Genomic DNA, 25,217 nt, shown 5'->3' with positions numbered 1-25,217 from the left:
ACAAGACGATATAGATCGATAGTTTGCTATAGAAATCAAGAGCTGCCTTGTTTATTTATATCGATTCTAAAACAGATGTCCTTTTCAAGGACTTTGTCTATTTCAGTCAAATACCAAATATTATCGTCTGAAGTCTCAAACCTGTTATAGTCTACCCATTGAATTGGAAGCTGACAGATGAACTCAAATTCAGATATAACATTATTTCTTCTGTCTTCTTCCAGATCTTTACATTACATTCCCTTCTGTAAATACTTTGAATCGAAGAAGTCCACCACTATGCTTTTCTCCTTAAAGCATAGATATTGAGCTACGATTTGCCCCGCCCTCGGTGTCACTTTTTTATAGACATCAGTTCATATAAACTATACATTTTAATCTTCTTATGGAAAACTATAATGCCTAGAGCTTAGATCTTAAGTACTAGTATGTAGAACTGACAGGAAAACTTCTACAAAATTTTCATAAAAAATGCTTTAGTCATGAACAACCCAAACTGGAATCACTCAAATTAAAATTCCCCTTTTTGTGTAACAGACGGCAATTTCCTGTGTCGGTCTTTTCAACTGTTTTGTGAAAATTTTCAACATTTTACAATAATAGGTAAAATAGATATTTCTGGATGTTGTCCTCTTGTTTTGAATCTATTTATTATAAGATACGGCTTATTTGAATCATGCTTTAAAGATCTGATTCCGTTGATCGAACATATATTTAGCTATCTTTCTATTTACTATTTGTAATTTGTTTTCAAATCCTTATTGTCGTACTAATAAAGAGTTCATTATGAGTCGGATCAGCCCGGCGTTACTACAATATTACTGAATCTTTTACCTGATAATTCAGGGGAAGCAGCGGCAAGAAGTCGGAAAAATGACTTCTCTGACATGACAATTCAAAGCTTTCTATATTACTAAGAGATAGTTGATCGATACGCTAAAATCAATGACGTTATTGTTTTATTTCCAACAATGCAGTTTATATAAACTTATTATATATTAATGAATGTATCATTACATCATATCGATTAGACAGAACTCCAAAATGCATTATTTATATATGCAAAACAAATGTTAACATGATATGCAGTTTATTCGTCGTCCGCGAAATCCATCATAATGTATTTACGTTGTCAAAGGATACATAACAAAATATAAACTTTTGTTGTAACTCATTTTTTGTTTTGCTCATGAAGAGGACACTACATTTCCGTAGCAATGAAATTTAAAACAATAAATCATTTTTACAGAAATGTATTGCTTTTAGGTTTCTTAGTTACAAACATGTGTTTTGCGAACAAGACACATTTCTCAAGATGGATAAAGATAGACACTGAGTATCCAAAAAATATTTACATTTTTGAAACTATTTTAATGAAGGGACTTGACCATTGTATAGAAAGTTGTAAGACAAAGGCAATGTGCGAATACATTAATTTCGAAGTTAATGCGAACATGTGCTCTCTTATTGGAGTTGAAAAAAATGTTTCAGATGATCCCGATGAAAAGATAGAGAAGAAAAAGGGACACGTTCTTGGAAAGAAAAAGGACTGGAATTTGGTGAGGTTTAAGCATAATTAAAATGAGATTAAAAGGGACTCCACTAAGGTATCTTTGATATGAGGGGAATGGAAATAATTTTTGAGATCAATATTCTAGTTGATGAATTTCTAAATAAACAATTTTTTATGTAAAATTTCAAATAATTCGTACACTCATTTCTTCCAGAATATGTATTCTAATTGTGAAAAATGACAAAAATATGAAAAGCGTTCTGTAACGTTTTTTCACTCAAATCGTGCAATGAACATAACAGTAATTGAATTTTCAATTTATTTCTGACTATATAAATTCTTAATCATCTTTTAAATATCTTTCTGTTTTAAGTGCCGCAGCCGATCTTTTATTCAAATTTTATGTTGTTAGGCTTTCGTTCTTTAGTAAGTTCCTTTAAATAACAGTAGTAACTTCTTACCGAATTTCTGTAAAATCGTGACAGTTTGATCAAAATGATAGTAGTTTAATAAAGTTAAGTAACTCCGATAAAATGCTGAACTATTTTATTAACTCACTAAAACATTTGAGCCGTGTCACAACAAAACCAACATAGTGGGTTTGCGACCAGCATGGATCCAGACCAGCCTGCGCCTCCGCGCAGTCTGATCAGGATACATGCTGTTCGCTACCAGTTTCTCTACTTGTAATAGGGTTGGTTAGCGAACAGCATGTATCCTGATCAGACTGCGTGGATGCGCAGACTGGTCTGGATCCATGCTGGTCGCAAACCCATTATGTTGGTTTTGTCATGGCGCGGCTCATTTATCGTTCCTGTAAGGGAAATAATTTTTGTATAATGGGTCAATAAATATACCCAGAAATGTCCACTTAATTAATATTATTAAAATCACCGAGTTATGCACTGCAGGTTTCATTATTTTTTGACTGCCCCTGTAACAGTGAGGAAGACGAATACAAAAATTATATTTAAAAAAATATATTTACATTAACAATTAAAGTGACATTGTGCTATGTATGTTTTGATTTTACATTAACTCTTGAATGGTTATGATATCACTTGAAATTACGCGATGCCAATTACATGTACATGTCGTTGTAAATCGAAATTGGCAAGACAGATATAAACTGGTTTGAATGTATTTTAAAAACTTTTATCAACAAGCAATATGCAAAAAGAGTCTGTAAGAATCGAAATATATTAAGATTTATAAAGTGACTTAATCTTATTCATTTACCAGCAATAAAGTCATTAAAGGTAGCTCTCTCTCTCTCTCTCAGCAAATGATCTAACATTTCTTGTTCCTAAAATACATGTACTTTGTTATATTTCTCAATGCCATTTCAATGTAATCTATAGTATCAATACTTTTTTATATTCGTACTAGGGACGGACCGATTTACTAATGTTATTTGAACTTGTGGTCCAACCCTTTTTCTTTCAAAATGTATTTATATATTTTTCTTTCTATATATTTGCATTGTACATATTGTAAAAAATTGAAAGGAATAAAATATGTTTAAACTAAATTAAAGGTAGCAAAAATCACTTATAATAGTCGTTATCCGGAATTCGGCAAAGTGGATTTTCCTATAGCTAGTGCACTACCCGTCACAATAGATAAGTTAATCTGTTCTTGCTTATTTTCGAAGCTGTTGCTGTTAAAGTTTGTTTGTACCTACGTTATTAGCTAGACAAACCCCAAATATTCTTAATTCCTGAGTATGTCTATTGATACAAACTAACGAGTACTAATACTTTGTTGAGAGACAGATGCCTTGTTTATTGAAATATTACCTCACTGGTTTATTTCAAATCATTATTTCGTCAGATCTAATATTAAATTCTTGTGTTGCAAACAAAAGAAATATAAACCGTATTTGTTATATAACCTCTATTTTCAATTGAATTGTTTGCTTGCTGTATATGTTTAGTTCGTTCATTGTGTGTACATTTTCTTTCCATTCTAGTAAAGATTTGTTCACTTAGAAATCCTTTTAACATTGTTGTTGTCATTGATGCTACATGTTTATACATATGAGATAATATCAATAGCAATTATTAAGATATAATTATATTTGGTACAACAATATAATTTCAGGACGAGTATGAGGTGTGTAAATTATGTAATCATTCTGGAGAATGCAATGTAGACCAGAAATGTCAAAACTCAGGTAATTTAGATAAATATAAGTCAGTTAACGGCAGCAACTAAGTTTTGTGACCACTGATAGAACATAAAATACATATTTTATTCATTCCATTCATATATTTGCAAATCGGCATTTCAAATGATTTCGACCATTTACAATATGTTTAAATAATGTGGTCAACACATATAAAGGTATGTGCATAAATATAATTATGTAGATCTAAATACCTTTAATAACGGAGTAGGAACATATATTCAGATAAAAAAATTGTCTGGAACATATTTTATATATTTGAATATTTCTATCAATGTCAGTATTACGACCTACTTCTGTTTCTAAGCTTTATGATTGTGACATTATCTATTGAAGCATCTGATATTTTGTTTAGCAAAAGATAGTTACGAAAGCCTAATAGTGTCAAATGAAATAAAAAATAAAAATGCAAAGGCGTTATAACGCGAATAAAGGCGTAGTAACGCGAATCAAAAGGCGTAATTACGCGAATCAAAAGGCGTAATTACGCGAAAAAAGGCGTAGCAACGCGAATAAAGGCGTTATAACGCGAATCAAAAGGCGTATTAACGCGAATAAAGGCGTAGTAACGCGAATCAAAAGGCGTAATAACGCGAATCAAAAGGCGTAATTACGCGAATCAAAAGGCGTAATTACGCGAAAAAAGGCGTAGCAACGCGAATAAAGGCGTTATAACGCGAAACAAAGGCGTTATAACGCGAATAAAGGCGTAGTAACGCGAACCAAAAGGCGTAGCAACGCGAATCGAAAGGCGTAGCAACGCGAAAAAAGGCGTAGCAACGCGAATAAAGGCGTTATAACGCGAATCAAAAGGCGTAATAACGCGAATCAAAAGGCGTAATAACGCGAATCAAAAGGCGTAATAACGCGAATCAAAAGGCGTAATTACGCGAATCAAAAGGCGTAATTACGCGAAAAAAGGCGTAGCAACGCGAATAAAGGCGTTATAACGCGAAACAAAGGCGTTATAACGCGAATAAAGGCGTAGTAACGCGAACCAAAAGGCGTAGCAACGCGAATCGAAAGGCGTAGCAACGCGAAAAAAGGCGTAACAACGCGAATAAAGGCGTTATTACGCAAATCAAAAGGCGTAATTACGCGAAAAAAGGCGTAGCAACGCGAATAAAGGCGTTATAACGCGAATCAAAAGGCGTAATAACGCGAATCAAAAGGCGTAATTACGCGAATCAAAAGGCGTAATTACGCAAAAAAAGGCGTAGCAACGCGAATAAAGGCGTTATAACGCGAACAAAGGCGTAGTAACGCGAACCAAAAGGCGTAATAACGCGAATTGAAAAGCGTTATAACGCCTTTATTCGCGTAATAACGCGAAACAATAGGCGTAATTACGCGAATCAAAAGGCGTACTAACGCGAATAAATGCGTTATAACGCGAATCAAAAGGCGTAATAACGCAAAACAAAAGGCGTTATAACGCTAATTTAATACCATATAAATTCCAAACAGTGGAAGGAAGAACAATGTTGATTTAAATGAATTGATCTAGATGTACGTTTTATTATATGCCCGAAAGAATTTCGGGCATATTATGTTATACCCCCTGGCGTCCGTACGTGCGTCCGTCCGTCTGTCTGTCTGTCCGTCCGTCCGTAAGCAATTTGGTTTCGGGAGCATAACGTAAGTTCCATTTGGCCCACAATATTCAAACTTCGTAGGAGGATTGTTATTTGAAGGAGGTAATACTTTATAACCTATAAGTCACCAAGTCATCTTATATTGGCAAATATTAAAGAGTCTTTATTAGTTTATGACAAATAGTTTGCATAATTACTGTGCAAATAGAATGAAAGTTATTGTAAATGTATATTGTATTATTGTATACGAGTTTATATCTTGAGCAATAAATTCAGATCAATATTGGTCTTCCTTTCTCGCGAATTTGATTAGTATAAATATGGTATTAAATTGGCATTATAATGTGTTTTAATTTGCGTTATTACGCCTTTTGGTTCGCGTTACTACGCCTTTATTCGCGTTACTACGCCTTTTGATTCGCGTTATTACGCCTTTATTCGCGTTATTACGCCTTTTTATTCGCGTTATAACGCCTTTATTCGCGTTACTACGCCTTTTGATTCGCGTTATAACGCGAATAAAGGCGTTACTACGCCTTTTGATTCGCGTTATAACGCCTTTATTCGCGTTGCTACGCCTTTGTTCGCGTTATTACGCCTTTTAATTCGCTTTGCTACGCCTTTATTCGCGTTCTTACGCCTTTTGATTCGCGTTGCTACGCCTTTATTCGCGTTCTTACGCCTTTTGATTTGCGTAATAATGCCTTTATTCGCGTTATAACGCCTTTGCATTTTTATTTTTTATTTCATTTGACACTATTAGGCTTTCGTAGATAGTTTTAAACTGAAAAGTAATCAATCAATCATTGGTACATTATGAATTAAACATTTCAAAATAAATATAATACTGATTAAGTTTTCGTTGCTTGAAAACTCCATTACAGTAAAAATATAGATAGAAATTCAAACTTACATCACTTAAACAATCTGACAAAGATTTAATTGTTTACGCCCATGAATTAACATTTCTGCCATTGAATTGCTCAGATAAAATATTGTACTTTTTGTAATTTTAATCTAATATTTTAAGAATCTCTTTCATTTTCAGTTTCTTAAAAGTCATATTTTATAATGGATTCGTCACGGAAAAATACATAATACCTTTTACAAAACTTTAAAAGAATCTTAATTTCCATAGAGCTATTAAGAGATGAACGTTAAAACAGTTAGAAATAAAACGTATACATATTATTGACCAAAAGTGCTAGACACTGCGACTCGATAGGTGCACAACTAATGGTTGCTAGGTATATGCAGATAATATATTAGACTTAAAACAGGATATTTACCAAAAATCACAGCAGCGATTCGATCACGAGTGCTCAGCATTTAAATATCAAACCATCTGAAAGAATCAGAAAGTAAATTGGCACTATGGTTTACCATATCGAAAGAATTATGTAAACTAGAAACAGACATATTATGCGCAGTGGTCTATATACCACCATATGATTCTATTTATGCTGTAGATGAGTCTTATATGCTGTAGATGAGTCTTATATAGAAATTCAAGAAGAACTAAACGTATTCTCTAGAAGTTATGATTCAATATGCTTGTTTGGAGATTTCAATTCTCGAACTAAAAGTCTAAAAGATTATATAACGCTTGATACCGAACTTTTCGAAAGTCAGCATTTAGATGATATCATCAACGATTTATTTGTAACTCGAAAATATTCAAGTATGTCACATCCCTACAGGTATGTGATTTTTGCCCCTTATTTTCAGACGCCCATAGTTCGGTTGAACTGGAATTGTCATTTAAGCTAAATAATCTAATCAAACTACAGTGCGACGAGTCTCCAACTGTGAAGCTTTGGGATCAAAAAAGGGCTGATAACTTTATCAATATCATTGATCAAAATAAAATACAAATGTTAAACAGCAGTCTTGATAACATAATATTAATTGATGACATCAGTCAAAATGATCTAAATATGTTAGTTAACGAAATATCAACTCTCATCGATACATCACGTACAGCGTTTGGCTATAAATTAAATTATAATAATACAAATGATACACAAAGCAATAAATCTAATCCCTCATGGTTCGGACCCAAATGTAAGAAAGCACGAAGAAATTTTCATACTGCTAATATCTTATATAAACTTCGAAAAAACAATGAAACAAAAGAAAATCTTAGAAGAAAAGCAAATGAAATTACAATGAAGAGATTCCATGACAAAAACAAATATTCAAATGTTTACAAGTTAAGGAAAACAAGCAATTATCATAGTATTGCAAGCAATCCATAAGTCCCCTACCGGTTAGAACCCCATCAACATTCTGAAGGGCCATTGGCCATTCACTAATGTTTCAATTTTCTCTATTTTAAGTAAACTTGTTGGAAAAGTTCTTTAAAAGTGATCACAGGAAACAGTTTTTATGAACAGACAAACAGACAGACTGAAGGACACTCTAAAGTTAATATTTGAAACATCCCTGTTACCAAAATATAACATTTTAAAAGCAAAATTCTTAAAGAGGAGATAACTCTTGAATTAAAGATGCAATTTCATAAAAATTTTCAGCTCTTTTTGACTAATCACAAATATTGTTATATTTGCCATGTTTTAAGCCTATTTGTTGCCAAGGCAACTGATATTTTTTCAAAATAGGAAGAACAGATAAGACATGCATAATCTCAAGACTGCTATCTACCCATATGTCAAGTTTCATAAAAATATTTCCAGTACTTTTTGAGTTATCACTGGATTTAGTTTATCTGTAAAAATTGCCATATTTTCAGTCTATGTGTTGCCATAGCAACCAGAATTCTCAACATAGGAAGAAAAGAAAAAGACGTGCATAATCTCAAGACTGCCATCTACCCATAATTATGTCAAGTTTCATAAAAATATTTCCAGTACTTTTTGCTTTATCACTGGATCCAGTTTATGTGTAAAATTTGCCATAATTTCAGCCTATTTGTTGCCATAGCAACCAGAATTCTCAACATAGGAAGAAAAGAAAATGACGTGCATAATCTCAAGACTGCCATCTACCCATATGTCAAGTTTCATAAAAATATTTCCAGTACTTTTTGCTTTATCACTGGATCCAGTTTATGTGTAAAATTTGCCATATTTTCAGCCTATTTGTTGCCATAGCAACCAGAATTTTCAACATAGGAAGAAAAGAAAAAGACGTGCATAATCTCCATACTGCCATCTATCTATATACCAAGTTTCATAAAAATATTTTCAGTACTTTTCAGGTTATCGCGGGATCCAGTTTTGTGGACGGACGGACTGACGGACTGACAGACAGACGGACAGACGGACGGACAGACGGACGGAGGGTAAACCTAAAGTCCCCTCCGGTAAACCGGTAGGGGACTAATAAAAGGCAATGACTAGAAAATACTGGAAAATTCTCAAAGGCAAAAGGGAAAATAAAACTGAAGCAAATATAACAGATTTATTTAATTATTTCAAAGGAGTAAACTATAGTAAAGATGAAAGCAATGGTGGTGCCAATAATAATAATAATAATAATAATAATAATAATTATAATAACAATAATAGCAATAATAATAATAATAATTATAGTAATAATAATAATAATAGCAATAATGATGATAATAATAATAACTTTCTTATTATGCCCATTGATATCAATGAAGTCGTTAAAGCAGTTAATAATCTTAAAAATAACAAAGCGAGTGGTTATGATAACATAGTAAACGAACAGACTAAGGCCTCTCTCTCTTTGATGAAACATGTTTATGTCAAATTATTCAACGTAGTGCTTGATACGGGTCTAATCCCAGAACACTGGGCAGTTGGAATCATTAATCCAATCTATAAAAACAAGGGTGATCCTGCAAAACCAGAAAATTATAGACCAATTACATTATTAAGTAGCCTAGGCAAAGTTTTCACAAGCATATTAAATAAAAGAATCACTGATTATGTAGAGTCAAATGATATTGTTAATAACACACAAGCAGGATTTAGAAAAGGTTTCTCAACCTCAGATAATATATTCATTTAACACCGTATTATTCAATATTAATATTAAACTATTTTGCTCATTTATTGATTTAACACGGGCATTTGATACTGTGTGGAGAAACGGTCTATGGGAAAAATTAATTAATGCTAATATACAAGGAAAATGTCTGCAGGTTATACAAAATATGTACAAAGGAATTAAATCATGTGTGAAGGTAAATTCTCAATTATCTAACTTTTTCTCATGTAATATAGGTGCCCGCTAAGAGGAAAATTTATCTCCCTTACTCTTTTCGATGTATTTGAATGATCTTAAAGATTTCTTTCAAAATAATAGTAATACTCGTGGAATTTTGCTTCATAATGATCAGAAAAATAATCGAGCTTTAAATTTTTTACAAATCTTTATTCTGTTATATGCAGATGACACTGTTATTATGGCTGAGACAGCAAATGACTTAAAAGAAGCACTATATACATATGAAAGATATTGCGATATTTGGAAACTTACAGTCAATATTTCTAAAACAAAGATAGTTGTATTTTCAAAAGGGAGACAAAGAAATTATCATTTCACTTATAAAAATGAACCAATCAAAATAGTAAATGAATATGAATACCTCGGCATATTTTTTAATAGAAGTGGTTCTTTCGCTAAAACGAAGACACATATTGCAGAACAAGCCGCAAAATCGATGTACAGCCTGATAAGAAATTCAAATAGATTAAATTTACCAATTGAATTTTTTAACAAAACTTTTAAACCAATATTACTTTATGTTTCTGAAATCTGGGGATACGGTAATCTTGACGTAATTGAACGCGTACAACTCAAATTTTAAAAACACATCCTTAACTTTATTTCATATACGGTAAAACGGGATGCATGCCATTGTCTGTAGATATTGGGGAAAGAATAGTTTCATTTTGGGCGCGTCTCCTTCAGAACGAAAATGGTTTAATTCCAAATAAATTATCATACTTTGTATAGCATCATATGCTAAGAAATACAATAGATATTAATGATAATGATTTTGAACGTAATTATCCGTGGATTTATAATTAAAAATCAATACTAATAAAATGCAGTATCAACAATGTTTGGATTTATCATAATTTTCCCGGTACCAAATGGTTAAAATAAACAGTAAAACAAAAGGTTAAAGATCTTTTCTTAAATGAATAGTACGAAGATAAATGAATCGAGCAATAGTTCTTTTTACAAAAAATTTAAAAAGTCTTTTGAAATTGAACCTTATCTTTCGTACTCCCAAAATGCAATGATTTTTAATTATGTCAAATTCAGAACAAGAAACCATAGATTACCAGTTGAAACTGGAAATTGGTCAAATATACATATAATGTGTAATTTTGTAGAAATATAATCGGTGATGAGTTTCATTATCTTTTTGAATGTAATAGATTTTCTAATGAAAGAAGACAATTTATAAAACCTTATTTTTATAGACGTCCTAATATGTATAAATTAGAACAACTTTTTACAATAAAAGATTCACCTGCATTTTATAAACTATGTAAATTCTTAATGATAATTATAAGAAATGTAAGAATGTAATAAAATATTTATGTTTTCATTTTAAAGTCAGTTGTGATTTTGTAATGCTCTGAGATATATTTTTGTTTTACTGGTATTCACTTGCCACTTTCTTACTATACAGCAAAGGTCCTATATTATACTTTTATTTTAATTTCTCATAAGACTAAGATTTTGCTGTACTTTTATAGTATTAAAAGATTAATCACTGGCTTATTACATGAATCATCTTTCATTTCAACTGTTGCTTTTTAGAAATAAATACAAGTATAGTGAATTAGTATTTTGTATGGAAGTTAAAATACTACTTTATTTACATTTTACAACTTTTATGACAAATTATATCACATTTATAGCTTCTTTCTGCTAGTAACAAATATATTACATCCTGTTTAAGCAATATTTAAATGTTTTCTAAAGAAGTTAAAAAAATTGTTTCTAAGGCAAAATATGCATATAATTAAATAATATGTAATAGATATGTTTATATTGTTAAATATTCATATTCTGATCTCAGTTTGTATAAATGCCTCAAACATTTTGACATTATCCTCATCTTACATGTTATATGCATGTTTGAGTGAATAAAAGATGTGTTGTTGTTGTTGTTGTTGTTGTTGAATGAAATTTTTAAGTGTTTATTATGCCGACAAATTACTAGAATATAAGAGATTTTTAATTTGATAGATGTAACACAAAATCACATCTTTGGAACGGATATTGTTTCATATTGTGTGTCAGATGTCGTCATTATTAACATTTGAATTGGGAATATATTTTTCGTAGATCATTATGCAAGATACAGATCTGCTAAAACGCATGTTTAAATTTTTATCAATGGTGCGAATATAAAGATCTTACACTGCCTTCCGTTACAGACCTGAATATCCATATCGAGGGTAACTGTTTTCGACGGTAACTAGACTCTTTATACTTTAGATAAGGTTGCAACTCTTTTATTACTTTACAATAGGATGTGGTCCGCCTAGGGAAAAGGAGAATGCAACTATACACGGAAACATGTTCTTCATCGGGGACAAGGCTGAATACAAATGCCAAAAAGGTTACAAAAACATGTTTAACAACACAGGTATAGTGACATGTCAAAGCTCTGGAACATGGAGTATCACCAATTTCAAGTGTGTTAAAGGTTTGTTTACCGTTACATTGTGTATGAAATTTTAAGCCTAAGGCATTTTTTATCTGTATCTTAAATCAATATTTTATGTTGTAAGCTTTCCCTATCAGAAAAATGAATATCGGTTCGCCTCATTAAAACTTAGCTTATGTAATCGTCTTATTTATCTTTTTCTCTATTTTTTTTCATAAAAGAATTCGACAAATAAAAATCTGGAATAGCTTCCGGAATAAGTTTGCAAATCCGGGATTTTCGCAAACTCAGCTACCAATTCTTAAGTACTTAGAGAATAAATGAAGAGTTCAGTTAACAATGGGTATAAAGTTAAACAAAAACTGGTCTTTAAATTTCACATACCCCTAACAATGAGTGCTGGGGAGACAATCAAAGTTGAGTCACCCATGGGGTTTAATCATTCTCCCACTGTGGTTTTGCTATCCCATATGGGGTTTTACCTCCCATTCTATAGAAATGGGAGATAAAAATAATGAGAGATTTAGAAAAAATTAAGAATTAACTTTTATGCAAGAAAATTATTATTGTTGTCTTCAAATACTTTATTGTGTAAATAAAAACATAAAAAGTAATGTTTAAAAATCCTCCCATTTTAGTTGCGGGGAAAATCAACCCATGGGTGGAATCTCAAATTCTGATTATGGGGGGAAAGTCCCATGTTGATACATGGGAGAAAATCCAATTTCTTATAATAGGAGATAATTCCCATTCTATGCAAATGGGAGAGTGTTCTATCTATTAGATGTGACGCTTATAACCTATAATACAAAATATACGGATAAAATAAAATCCAAAAAACAAATAAAATGGCAGGGAATACGCAACTATAATTATAATAATAAAAATAATAATAAAAATAATAATAATGATAATAATAATAATAATAATTATAATAATAATAACAGATAATAGATAAATAATAAAAATAATAATAATATTAATAATAATAATAAATTAATAATAAAAATAATAATAAATAAAAATTTTAATAGTAATAATAATAATAACAATAATGATATAAAAATAATAATCATAAAATAATAATCATAAAAATATAATGACAAAAATAAAACTAATAATGATATAATTATTATAATAAAAATAATAATAATAAAATAATAATCATAAAAATAATAGCAAAAATAAAAATAATAATGATAACAATAATAATAATAATAATAATAACAAAAATTATTATTATAATAAAAATAAAAAATTATTAATAATGATAATAAAAATAACAATAATAATAGTAATAATAATAAAAAATAATAATAATAATCATCATCATCATCATCATCTTAAAAATAATAATAAAAAGTAATAATAATAATAATATAAATATTTATGATAATTTTAATAAAAATAATAATATAATAGTAATAATAATAATAAGAAGAAGAAATTATAATAATAATCATCAATAATAATCAATAATAATAATAATTATGATGATAATGATAATAAAAATTATAACAAAACAGGCATTGGCTTTTTATCTTGGAATATGACGGGAATGAATACAGGAAAGTATCATATGTAACGATTTTATCAACAAAATCCATTTAAATTAGAAAAATTCCAAAATGCTGGGATGTACTCTTCGCCGGTCTCCTCTCTGTATTTTCTGTCTCGTCCAGTCTATTTTGACAGGCAAATAGGTTCACAAGATAAATGGCAAGTCTCTCCTGGATTTGAAGTATATAACTTATATGATTTCATTACATATATATACCGCGGTAAGGTTTTTTTTCCGAAAAAAAAACAAGATGTTGATCACTTCTTTTAGTTGTAATAATAACCTTATGGAAAAAACAAATTTTAAATGTTATTCATATAATGGAAAAAACCAAGCAATTCCAATAATGGAAATTGTTTCATTTTTCTATTGTTATCATCGCCGGTTGAAAAATTAGTAGTGAAAATTTTTCAAAACAAACAAAAAATAAACAATATTTGTAAGATAAAACGGTAATATGTTCAAAATGGTAATCTAATCGGTGTCATACATATTTTTAAGATACTAGCGATTAAGTAATAAGTGATGAAAAAGTGTGCCGTAAGGCATGCGTTGCATAAAACCATACAAGTAGTTATTTTGTATCAAACATGCAGTCATTGATAATTGACATTACGCCGCCTGTCAATCAAGCTGACAGGGGCCACAGAGATAAGCCAATCAGCGATCGTTATCAGTTTCACGCTAAGATGCCTGCGAATTCCACCATTTACCCAAGACAAGCTTCCTGTCTAGTTTAATTTTATGTAAATTTAAAGCTATTTAATCAGTACATTAATAAAGTTACCATATAACTGGCATATTGACGGACCGAGTAAGTTAGTTTATTACACAAAAAGTCAATAAATTTCTACATATAGAAATTAATATACAAAAGCAACGCATTATAAAACAAATATCTGTGTTTTTTATTCATACCGATTTTACTTTACCTGCGCATAGTAATAATAATAATAATATTATTATTATTATTATTATTATATACCACATTTCTATAGCACTCTTTTCATAAGTAATAAATGTTCAAGAGTGCTTTACATAAATCTGATAAAACATAATCATATATATATATATAAGACATAAGGTACAATATTAATTAAGTAAACCTATTAAACAATAATGATAATCTAAAACCAGTAAAGGATGGTAAGAAATACAGACACATTTAGTTTAAAATCAAGGCTCAATAAAAAAAAATCCTATAAAAGATTTGAACGAAATAAGATTGTTAAAAAAAGTAACAAACAAAAGTTAAAAAGAAACCAATTATAATGTAAGACATAAAATCAAACACACAATTTACACTGATAATATAGCAAAAGTAGTACATGTCTGTTTTTTTATGAAACTAACGTCCATAGAACTTTATGAAATAATGTGTTTTGAGAGCTCTCTTAAAACTTGGCAAGGTATTACAGTCTCTAATGCCAGGTGGTAACGCATTCCATAATTTCGCTGCGGCTGTCTGGAAGCACTGTTACTGTAACATCTGAAACAGGTTGTGCGTTATGTTCAGATGAGAAGATGATCAACTTTGTTTTGTCGCCGTTTAGCTTCAGCATGTTGGCATTCATCCAACTTACAATATCATCAAGACATCTTTCAATACGGTTTATATTCTCTTGAATTGAAATACTAGTCACTGGTTTGAAGGATAGATAGAGTTGTGAGTCATCTGCGAAGAAATGGTTGTTTAGCTCATGTTTACGGCAGATTTCTCCGACAGGTTTCGTATACATCACATAGCTCTTGGGTCCAAGGACAGACCCTTGAGGTACACTGTACTCCATGTGGACTGGCTGTGATAGTTTGTTGTTTATGCATACAGTCTGGTATCGGTCGGTCAGGTATGACTTCACCCATGCGAGTGGCTTGCCTGCAATTCCAAAGTGTCGTTCAAGGCGGCGAAGGAGCGTTCCGTGATCAATTGTATCAAAAGCAGCAGACAAATCAAGCATCACGAGAATAAAAATAATAATAATAAATAAAAATAATAATAATAATAGTAATAATAATAATAATAATAATAATAATGAAAAGAGACATAATAAACAAATCAGACAATTTATATTTTTTAAGGAATACAATAGAATTGACAGTTTACATTAGTTGTACAATCAGGTTATATACCGATAAACAGTGTTTGAACTAGCAGACGACGGTACCATCACTGATAAACGGACGGTTTAAGTTTATCTTAAGATATGCCATATGGTTTAATTTTGTTTTGATAAAGATATCTTAATGAATACAGCAAAACCAACTTTATTTGTATTGTCAGACTTTTCTTAGATATACATGTACTTGTATTTATTATGACTGACAACCGGCCTGATGTGTCTTAAATTTATCTTTAAGTTTATATTCGTCTCTATCTATCTATCTTAGATATATTTTAGTGACTAACGTCCTGTGTAAGAATTGAACATTTCATTTAATCGAGTAAGTCATGTATTATGTTCACTCTCACGAATATAGTCACAGATATATCTATGAATACATTTATTTATCGTAAAGTATACATGTGTCCCTACATATTTTCTATGTTTCATATAGATAACCTAGCAAATAGGGCTACTCTTAATAATTAAACATTATAAAAACACCAATTTTATTTGTTTTTGTCCGAATTTTCTGAAGCATACATGCACTTGTAGATTTTATAAACGGTAAAGACACCTTAAATGCATTTGTATCATGAAGTATACATTCATCCCTACAGTAAAGTGAATATTTCATAGAAATAGTCTAAATTCTAAATAACGTTTTGTATAATAATTGAAGGACATGAATAAATACTGCTTTTATTCGACTCGCGCATTTTTATCTATACATCAACGAATACGGGCAAACGGACAGATATATCTTTGAATGCATTTATTAATCTTTATGATATCGTTATGCCTTTTAATGAAAGAAAGTAATAATATCTCACCTTCTCCATTTGATGTCGTAGTTAGCAGACGACTTTTTAGCGATACTATAGAATAGTTTAATTACTAAACAACAGCAAAAATCACGGACAATTAATCACACGAAAATTATTGCGACTTACTATACATCTATTAACACTAAAATCATGAATGTTCAACATTCCTCATTTTTATACTTTGAATTTCGTCCAGGACATAACTATAAAACTGTAAGAGGTTTCAACATGAAACTTTGTAAGTAATGAGATCTCATTAGAAAGAAGTTCAGTGCAAAAGAACCATAACTCTGTCTTGCCTAAGTTTAGAGTTATTGCCCTTTGACCACTTTGAGAGGTTTCAACATGAACTTTTGTAGGTAAATAGATCTCATTGAACAGAAGTGCAGTGCAAAAGAACCTTAACTCTGCCTTGCTTAATTTTGGAGTCATAGCCCTTTGTTATTTTTTTACACTTCGCATTTTATGTCTGACATAAGTGTCTGACACTAAATGAGGTATACTTTTCTGTGTCCGAAAACCTATTCCGGTTCAACCGGTTCTTGTTTTATTACTTTTTTGCAGTGTTTGAGAAAAGTTATCGCTTTTAAATGCATTTTGTTTTGTTATAGTAAGAATACTCCTTTATTTCTTCTATTTTGCCGATACAAAAATATTTTACAGGCGAAATGAACTATTTAATAACCGTTGACCTTTTCATTTTTGCTTCGCTCGTAATACACGGATACGAACGTAGTGTAGTTGCAGTTCATATAAGGGCTGATTTTAAAAAAAAGTGATACAATTGAATTGTCAATAATGCGTTCTTTGATTAAACTGAGTCTAGCATTGGAACCATATTGCTTATTATTTACCAAGTGTCCTTCCTATATGTCCTTAAAGAGGGATTATTTAAACACACACCAAATAAAAAAATCCTGTCGCTTACTCATCTTTTCTTCTCTACTGTGGTATTTTGAAATTAGTCCTCGAAATTCTCGTGGTTAAAGAGCGATGTGAATCAATTCTGACAATAAAACACATGATACAGTCACGCCCCGACCCGGACGCCAAAACAAGAATGTGCAGTCATGTACTGTCATTTAGCAGCTCTAACGACTGAACTATCCGGCCGATCATACATCTTCTATCCTAAAAAGTGAACAATTTTAAACCTTAATGTTGATAAGATAAATATATTTTTATGATTATAAGAATAATCAATGTCTACATATTTTCATTTAAACCGGACATGGTTAATTCTAAAACATTGCAAGTAACAAATAAATAATGTAAGATATAATAGATTGCTCAACGGAGACATACGTGAATTAAGACTGTGACGAAACCTAATTTTCTTAACGAATGTGAAGGTGGCAAATTCCCGCTTTATTCATTTATCATTTTTCTTTTTTAATCGAAGTCATATACAACTTTACTGATTTTACTCAATTCAAGCATGTTTTTGATGTAACATGTTTTGGAAATAACGCAGGGTACCCTGAATTCTTAGCTCTGTCAGATGGTTTTATCGTCCATTTAAATACTTTTTTTCATGAACGAGATAAGGTTACAGAAATGGTGTATTGCAAATAAATGACCATGCATTGTTACTCCCCTTTGATAAATGATCGTCATTTACAACTCACTTTGGGGGGGGATGTTATGAATAAATATATAAATATCAGGTAATTGGTTTTTACACTTATTAATTTAGCTACATTTATTTTAAGTCTTTGAAAAATTAAAATGAAATGTAAACATTTGTAGATAAGCACAAACGTTTACATTTGTAATAGCTTTTTATTAAAATGTAAGATATACGTTCAATATCGGCATTCAGTAGACGCTCATTATTTGAAATGAAACGGTTTCATATCGTTTAAGACATAACTATTGTCTATGCACATAAATACCCGTGTTGTATTGAAGAAGGCATCGAGTTTTGGGGTTTGAGGAGAACAAATAAATATATAATGTTTGTAATTTTGATGTTAGAACTTACTAAGATGTCCCTTCCCGTGTTCTCAGTGAAATAGTTTCATTTGAGAGGGAATTGTTAAGCAGTTGTCCGCATACGCCTGAAATAATGCTCGGAAGGGCATCCGATGTCTTCCACCAGAAAAGATTGAAAGCCGCCATGTAACCTTTTTAATTTTTGGAGTTTTCCGCACCATTTTAATATTGGGAGATTTCTCTCATTTACTAAATGGGTTAGTTCAGCCAATGGGAATGCCGCCATGTAACCTTTTTAATTTTTGGAGTTTTCCGCACCATTTAAATTTTGGGAGATTCCGCCCATTTATTAAATGGGTTAGTTCAGCCAATGGGAGAAATGCAAAATTCTTTAAACATATTCCTCGAATACTTATAAATTTATTATAAGTATTATATATTCAACACATGTAAAAATATTTAGAAAAAAATTGTTTTACCTCCAACGGTTTTATTCTCCCACTTTAAGAGATGGGGTTTTAACGCCACTGAAGTCACAGTGGGACAGGTAAAACTCCGTAGGAGAATTGAAAAACCCCATGGGAGGCCACACTTTGAACGCTCACCCAACGTTTAATTATTGCGCTATCTTTGTATAAACGGCCAATAATTGTCTATTTTTATCCAAATTGCTTGATTTAACTTTTTGTATTGAAACTATATTAAATAGGGTAGTTGAGTTTGCGAAAATTCCGGATTTGCAAACTTATTCCGGAGGCTGTTCTGGTATACTGTTTACTTTTGTTAATCTTACCAATGTTAATATTTGTTTTGATATTTAATAAATTAACTTATTCACTTAAGACATTTTCTATTACTTCTTTTAAAAGATGAATGGATTTGCCATGGCAACTCGTGTTATTTTGTGGACCAAACTCAGCGGAGCTGGTATGAGGGGAAGGTGACATTATATTAATATATTTACTGTCTGTTAACAACACGCCTGATCAACATAAGAGATGCCTCTTCCGGGCGCATATCGGTACCTACTTCCGAGCTAGTGCATGTCGCCGAATTTAAGTGTCATTATAGGTATAGTGTTGCCTTATTGTATGTTTTATTTTGTAAACTCTGCATCAAAAATCGAAGAATGCTATACCATGTTAATTTGATTAATATTAATTTTAAAAGAATGCTATTGCCTCATTAATTCATTTAAACAGCAAACCAGATTAAAAACGAATGTGTTTCAAATAGATATAATGTCTTGAATGTAACAAAAAATTTAATCAGAAACAAAGCTTATCTTTTAAAAGGAACTAGTGATATTTATTCAAAAGACTTTCAGTCGTGAAGGAGGAACTAATATCACCAAGGAGCTATCTCTTTCGTAATGGGCTATAGGTTATTTTACAGAAATATCCTATATGACGGTTCAATCTCGCATGTTTACTAATAAATGTGAAAAAATTTCTTGTTTGAAAATTGTTTGTGCATTTTTGAAATATGAAATTTCCTGCTTATTGAGAAGCAAGACTATTCACATTTGTAATGTTTAACTCATTCTGAAATTGTAACATGATACATATCATATACACCTCGTGTATGATGTAAATTGAATCTTGTACAAAAACTACATACAAAACATATTCAATGGCGTTGTACAATATCTAAAAACAATTAACATTAGTAAATAAAATACAAATCATTTACATTTATAACATGGAATAAAAAGTATAAAATGTGTTCGTGGAACAACATACATATACTTACACACAAAGATAAACACATATATACATATCACACACACACGCGCGCGCACACGCACACACACACACAGCAGTCAAACGACCACTTTCCTTAACTTTCCTTACACGTTGAGCTAACATCCTATAGATCACTGGCACCGGAGGCTTCCTAAACATATCAATTTTATCTCCGCCTTTATAATATCATAACACATAAACTGTTGAAATCACCTGTATTTCCATTTTGTTAATTACATGTACTACCATGTGAATGCCGAATACATTTATTTTATCGATGGATTCATCAAGTAATAAGCTGTTAAAATCACATAAGTGTGGCGGAAGAAAAGTTGTGTATATGAAATTATTATATTAACCTATCACTCAGAGTAATCTCCTTAGCAAGCGACATGACTACCTCTCTCACAATAGAACAGTTTGTCATATATATTTTGTTAGATTTTAATTGCATTCTTGGATATATAAAATATTAGGCAATTGCAATTATCTCATGTTAAAAAAGTCCAATACAACATTTAATACGGAAAACATCGCCATAACTTCAGTTAAAACATTTCTTCATCAAATTTACATTCAAATCTACATGGTATAACATTCTTCGATTTTCAAAATTCCATGCTGAGTTTACAAAAATATATAAGACAACAGTATACCTCTGTTAATACATGTACTAGCTAGGAATAATAGATAGAATAATTCATCGTATACATTTACCTCCGAAAGAAGTAACTCTGTTGTTTACCAGGAGTGTAAGTATGTCTATGTCAGTTCGCTTTTCGTAATGCAAGAAAGTTTGTTTGTTGTTGTTTTTTTTATTCGCTTTGCCCAAAAAAAGGCCACCAGAGCTAAAAATATAAAGATATTTTATGGTCAAACTTCTTGCGGGATTTTGATGAAGCTTCAATGGAATGATTAGTACCATCCCTTGTTGTGCATATCGAATGCACGTTCCTCTTCGCTGTACCAAAGGGGGTGGCAGTGCTAAAAATAGAAAAACATTGTCAAATTTTTACAGCTCAATATGTTGGCAATTCACAGGAGTAATCAATACCAACCCTTGTTTTGCATGTCGCCTGCACGTTCCGCTTGGCTGTACAAAATTTTTGCCTGAGTTTGAAAAAATTAAAAGGAAAGAAAAATCTTGTCAGGCTTCCACAGGTTAAACTGCTGACGGGTATCGACGAAACTTCGAAGTATGGAACAGTGCCAATCCTAGTTTTGTATATCACATGCACGTTCGCTACACAAAATGACCGCCAGAGCTAAAAATAGCAAAATTGTGTCTGATTTTCACAGGTCAAAATGCTTGCAGGATTTGCATAGCGCTGTTCCATACTTAGAGTCCAATCGGGGAAGATATTTTTTTATGACAAAATCACCTTCTTGTCATTTAATTTTAGCACTATTAGATACTATATTTACCATTTTACTTTACCATTTTTTATTAAAATATTTGCCACTTAATGATTAAGTATAATTTGGGGCTTTAAATGACAATGTTTTAAGTCCCAGCATATAAAAAGAAATATTGCCTCAAGTTGTAAAAATGAATTTTTAAAATGGATGACGCTGTTATTGTTGTTGATTTGCGTTTTCTTTTTTCCTTTTTCGATCCTGAAGCGAGAGCATAAAGTCGTCGCCCATCCGTCCGTCAATTTGTCCTGGACTTAACCTTTGAAAATACAAGAGATATTAACAAGAAACTTTGTAGGTAGATAGATCTCATTAAGTAAAAGTGCAGTGCATAAGAACCGTTACTCTGCCTTGTCTTATTTTTGATATCGCCCTTTTTCATGAACCTTGTCCGGGAGATGACTCTGAAACTACTGAAACTACAAGAGGTATCAACAAGAAACATTGTAGGTAGATAAATCTCATTAAATAAATGTGCAGTACATAAGAACTGTAATTCTGCCTTATCTATTTTTTGAGTTATTACACTTTTCCATTTTTACACATTGAACCTTAAAGCCACTGACCTCCAGATGGTAAAATGAAAAAAAATGAAATAAAATTTCAAGTAAATGGTAAATACTGATCTAGTTAGGTTTATTGTATAAATCCATCATTACTGACACCTTAATTCAAGAAAGAATGTTGACAAAAGCGTTAATATATCGGGTTTTCTTTTCCATAATCTACTACGTTACTAACGCAGTAGCCAATATAAATAGGAGAAGATAATTCATTTAACGCGGTCACGTGTCACAACAGTGATCCGGAAAAATCCCGGTATCCGGTATGCCCGGGATCGTTTATCAATTTTCGTCATTAAGTAGGCCCCTATCTCATTTCAAGCTAAAGGTTAAATCGATAAATTGGTCATCATATATATGAAATAATTAATCAATTATAATTTCAGTGCCTTGAATTAATAAAATTATAAAAACAAAGCAGTTATTCGTATCCCTATATGTTTGATAAAATTCCGGATTCCGTGCGTTCCGGAGCACAGGTCGCGATATTGTCCTGTACGATCGCTTGATAATAGAAAAAAACCGGGTGAAAGAATATCGTGGTATAATAAAAGAAGGTTTTTCCCGTTGGTGGAAAGGCGAACTGTTTGTTCTTAGAGCAATAATGGTAAAATATGAACACTTTGAAGTATCATTTCGATTTCTTTCAACTATATAATGTTTTTGAGGGGGGATTTTGAAATATTAGCAAGACAGCAGCAGTTTTTCTACTATCTTTTGGAGGTCAGCTGCTTTAACTCTGGACATAGCTCTGTAGCTATAAGATGTATCAACAAGAAACTTAGTAGGTAAATCTCATTCGGTAGATGTACAATGCATAAGAACTGTAACCCTGCCTTACCATGTTTTGGAGTAATTGCCCTTTTTACATTTTTTACTTTAACTTTGTCTGGGACATTATTTTGAGACTACAAGAGATATTTACACAAAACTACTTATCTGTGTCCAATCAATACCTATTCGGGGAGCATCACCGAGTTCAACCGGCTTTGGTTTTTTAAATGTTTTTGTACGTATAATTGATTGGTCATTTACTTAAATCGATCATTATGTAAAAATAACGTTGAACATTTGTTGTTGTTTTTTTGGTCAAAAGGAACTTTTAACTTGATTTTATTGATAGTCATTTATTTATACAATCGTTCTATATCTTTCATTTTAGTAATTTGTTTTGAACGTTTAACTAACATAGAATGTTTCATTTATTAAAATGTTGATTGAAATATTAATAATATACATTTCATTTGCATATAGATCCACTGTAATGAAACTGGAGGGTTTCTGGCAGACATTAAATCGCAGCAAGAAAATTTGTTCATTATAGAGAATGTTCTTAATGTCTACAGTAAGTATCCAGTTAACCTAAATATTAAAACTGTTTCGTTTAGATACGAGCAATACCTGATGTTCAAAATTTTAACTCTGAGAAATACACACAAGTATAAGACGAGTATTTCATTCTTTAAGCCTCCTTCTTGCTAATACCTATTGATACATGTCCACCTATTAACTTCTTCCAATCCTGCACAAAAGAAATGATTTCGCAAAACAGTACATCTGTGTAAGACAACAGATTCCGTATTGATATAGATACACTTTTTTGATGATTATATCGAACAAATTAATGGTCATGAATTTACATATTGATGTAATGTTATTACCAAACATAGTTTTTAGGGGTCAGGGGCTATATAGGAATCACTTTGTCCCGTCTCGTCACATCTTAGAAATTGGTATAGGTTTTCATATCACTGCAATATCGCAATGAAACTGTCTACGTCAAGTTTCATAACGCTGATAGTTTGACATAATTATGCCCCATTTTAAATTATAAAATATCCCAAAACTGACTGGTCTTCATACTTTGACACAACGATCCTTGGAAAGGAAAGGTTTCTTAAAGTTCACCGGACTGACCTTGACCTGATCTCTTTAATGACCTTGACCATTAAAGTCAAATTATTTAATTTTTCTGATTTTTTGCTTAAACTGGCTATAAATTATATATATTTATGACTGGATTGTCTAAGTTTTAGATACAATTTCCTTAGGGACTATACCTTTATAAAGGTCAGACTATTTTTGACATTGACTCTTAAATGACCTTGACCTTGAAGGTGTTATTATTGAATTATCACTAATTTTTGCTATGATTGGCGGTAACTTTGTTATTATCATAAGAAAATTATTAATACTAGGCCAAACATGACATAACAAAGTAAATTACAATGCATCTGTGTCTGTGCCAAGTTTCATATAATTGTGCATCTCTTTTAATTAAGAAAGTATCCCGAAATAATACCAAATTCACCTATAGCTTCGTCGTTGTTTATGAATGAACTGTCCTCTTACTTGGATACAAATTTCCATTGGGGTAGACTTTTTTAATTGCTTCTACTGACTTAAACTTTATTATGTGTCCCTCCAATCTCAAGGACCGGTAGAGATATTTACTTGAACTTCAAATACCAATGCAATTTGTGTTTTTAAGTTTGATAACTCTGTTAGGTAGTTTGTAATATTTAAATATCTTTTCATTTAAATTCGGCTTCAGAACATGTTTTTACTTAGTTATCTCCCTTTTTTTACAAAAATGATGCTTCACAGATGTTTGAACATTTCTTTTAACAAGGTAATATTTTGTTATTGTTATTGGTAAATTAATGACCAATAATTTATGTGTCAAATCATCTAAAAATAATTGAAAACAAGATAATTCAGGACAGAACATCATGAAATATTAATATCAGGAAAAAAAGTGATCCGTCGGAATAACTAAAAACAGCAAACTTACATGAAAATTGCAGACTCGGTTTGATCGAGTCTTAACCTGAGGAAAATGAAAAAGTGCAACATCCCTCACATTCCCTAGTACCGGCTTGAGCGATACTCAATTCTCAACAATAAAAAGTGCTGTACCCAATAATGCCGTAGAACCAGAAAATTATAACAACACTGGAGAGAAGTGCGGGGCAACTTTTTACGGATGCCACCTAGCACTTGACACCTGCTATTGTGATGTGTAAATATCGGTCGGTTCAAATTTGGCTTCAAACCACTAATTTAACAAATAGTTTAGATGGCGGATAGGGGATTGATTCATCTTGAGTGATATCCTTAGTTACTATTTTATTTTAACTTAGCGCC

The 25,217-nt window shown here is 31.3% G+C and overlaps 1 protein-coding gene across 2 annotated transcripts in view; it reads left to right on the top strand.

The window, feature by feature from the left end:
- Window positions 1–1,146: 1,146 nt before the first annotated feature.
- Window positions 1,147–25,217, top strand: part of LOC132714184 (macrophage mannose receptor 1-like) — a 66,530-nt gene continuing 42,459 nt past the window's right edge. Inside the window, exons 1-5 of one of the 2 annotated variants that reach the window (XM_060696972.1) lie at window positions 1,147–1,559; window positions 3,617–3,689; window positions 11,784–11,960; window positions 19,216–19,286; window positions 23,325–23,415. In XM_060696972.1, coding sequence (XP_060552955.1) covers window positions 1,218–1,559; window positions 3,617–3,689; window positions 11,784–11,960; window positions 19,216–19,286; window positions 23,325–23,415 — 754 coding nt within the window. In that variant the 5' untranslated portion in view covers window positions 1,147–1,217. The remainder of the gene's footprint in view (window positions 1,560–3,616; window positions 3,690–11,783; window positions 11,961–19,215; window positions 19,287–23,324; window positions 23,416–25,217) is intronic. The other variant, XM_060696973.1, reaches the window with a different exon arrangement.

This window comes from Ruditapes philippinarum, unplaced genomic scaffold (genome assembly GCF_026571515.1).
Source record: "Ruditapes philippinarum isolate M1 unplaced genomic scaffold, ASM2657151v2 ctg474_1_1_1_1, whole genome shotgun sequence".
Lineage (NCBI taxonomy): Eukaryota > Metazoa > Mollusca > Bivalvia > Venerida > Veneridae > Ruditapes > Ruditapes philippinarum.
The sequence above is the reverse complement of the archived record's forward strand: the minus strand, read 5'-3'. Positions and strand labels throughout refer to the sequence as shown.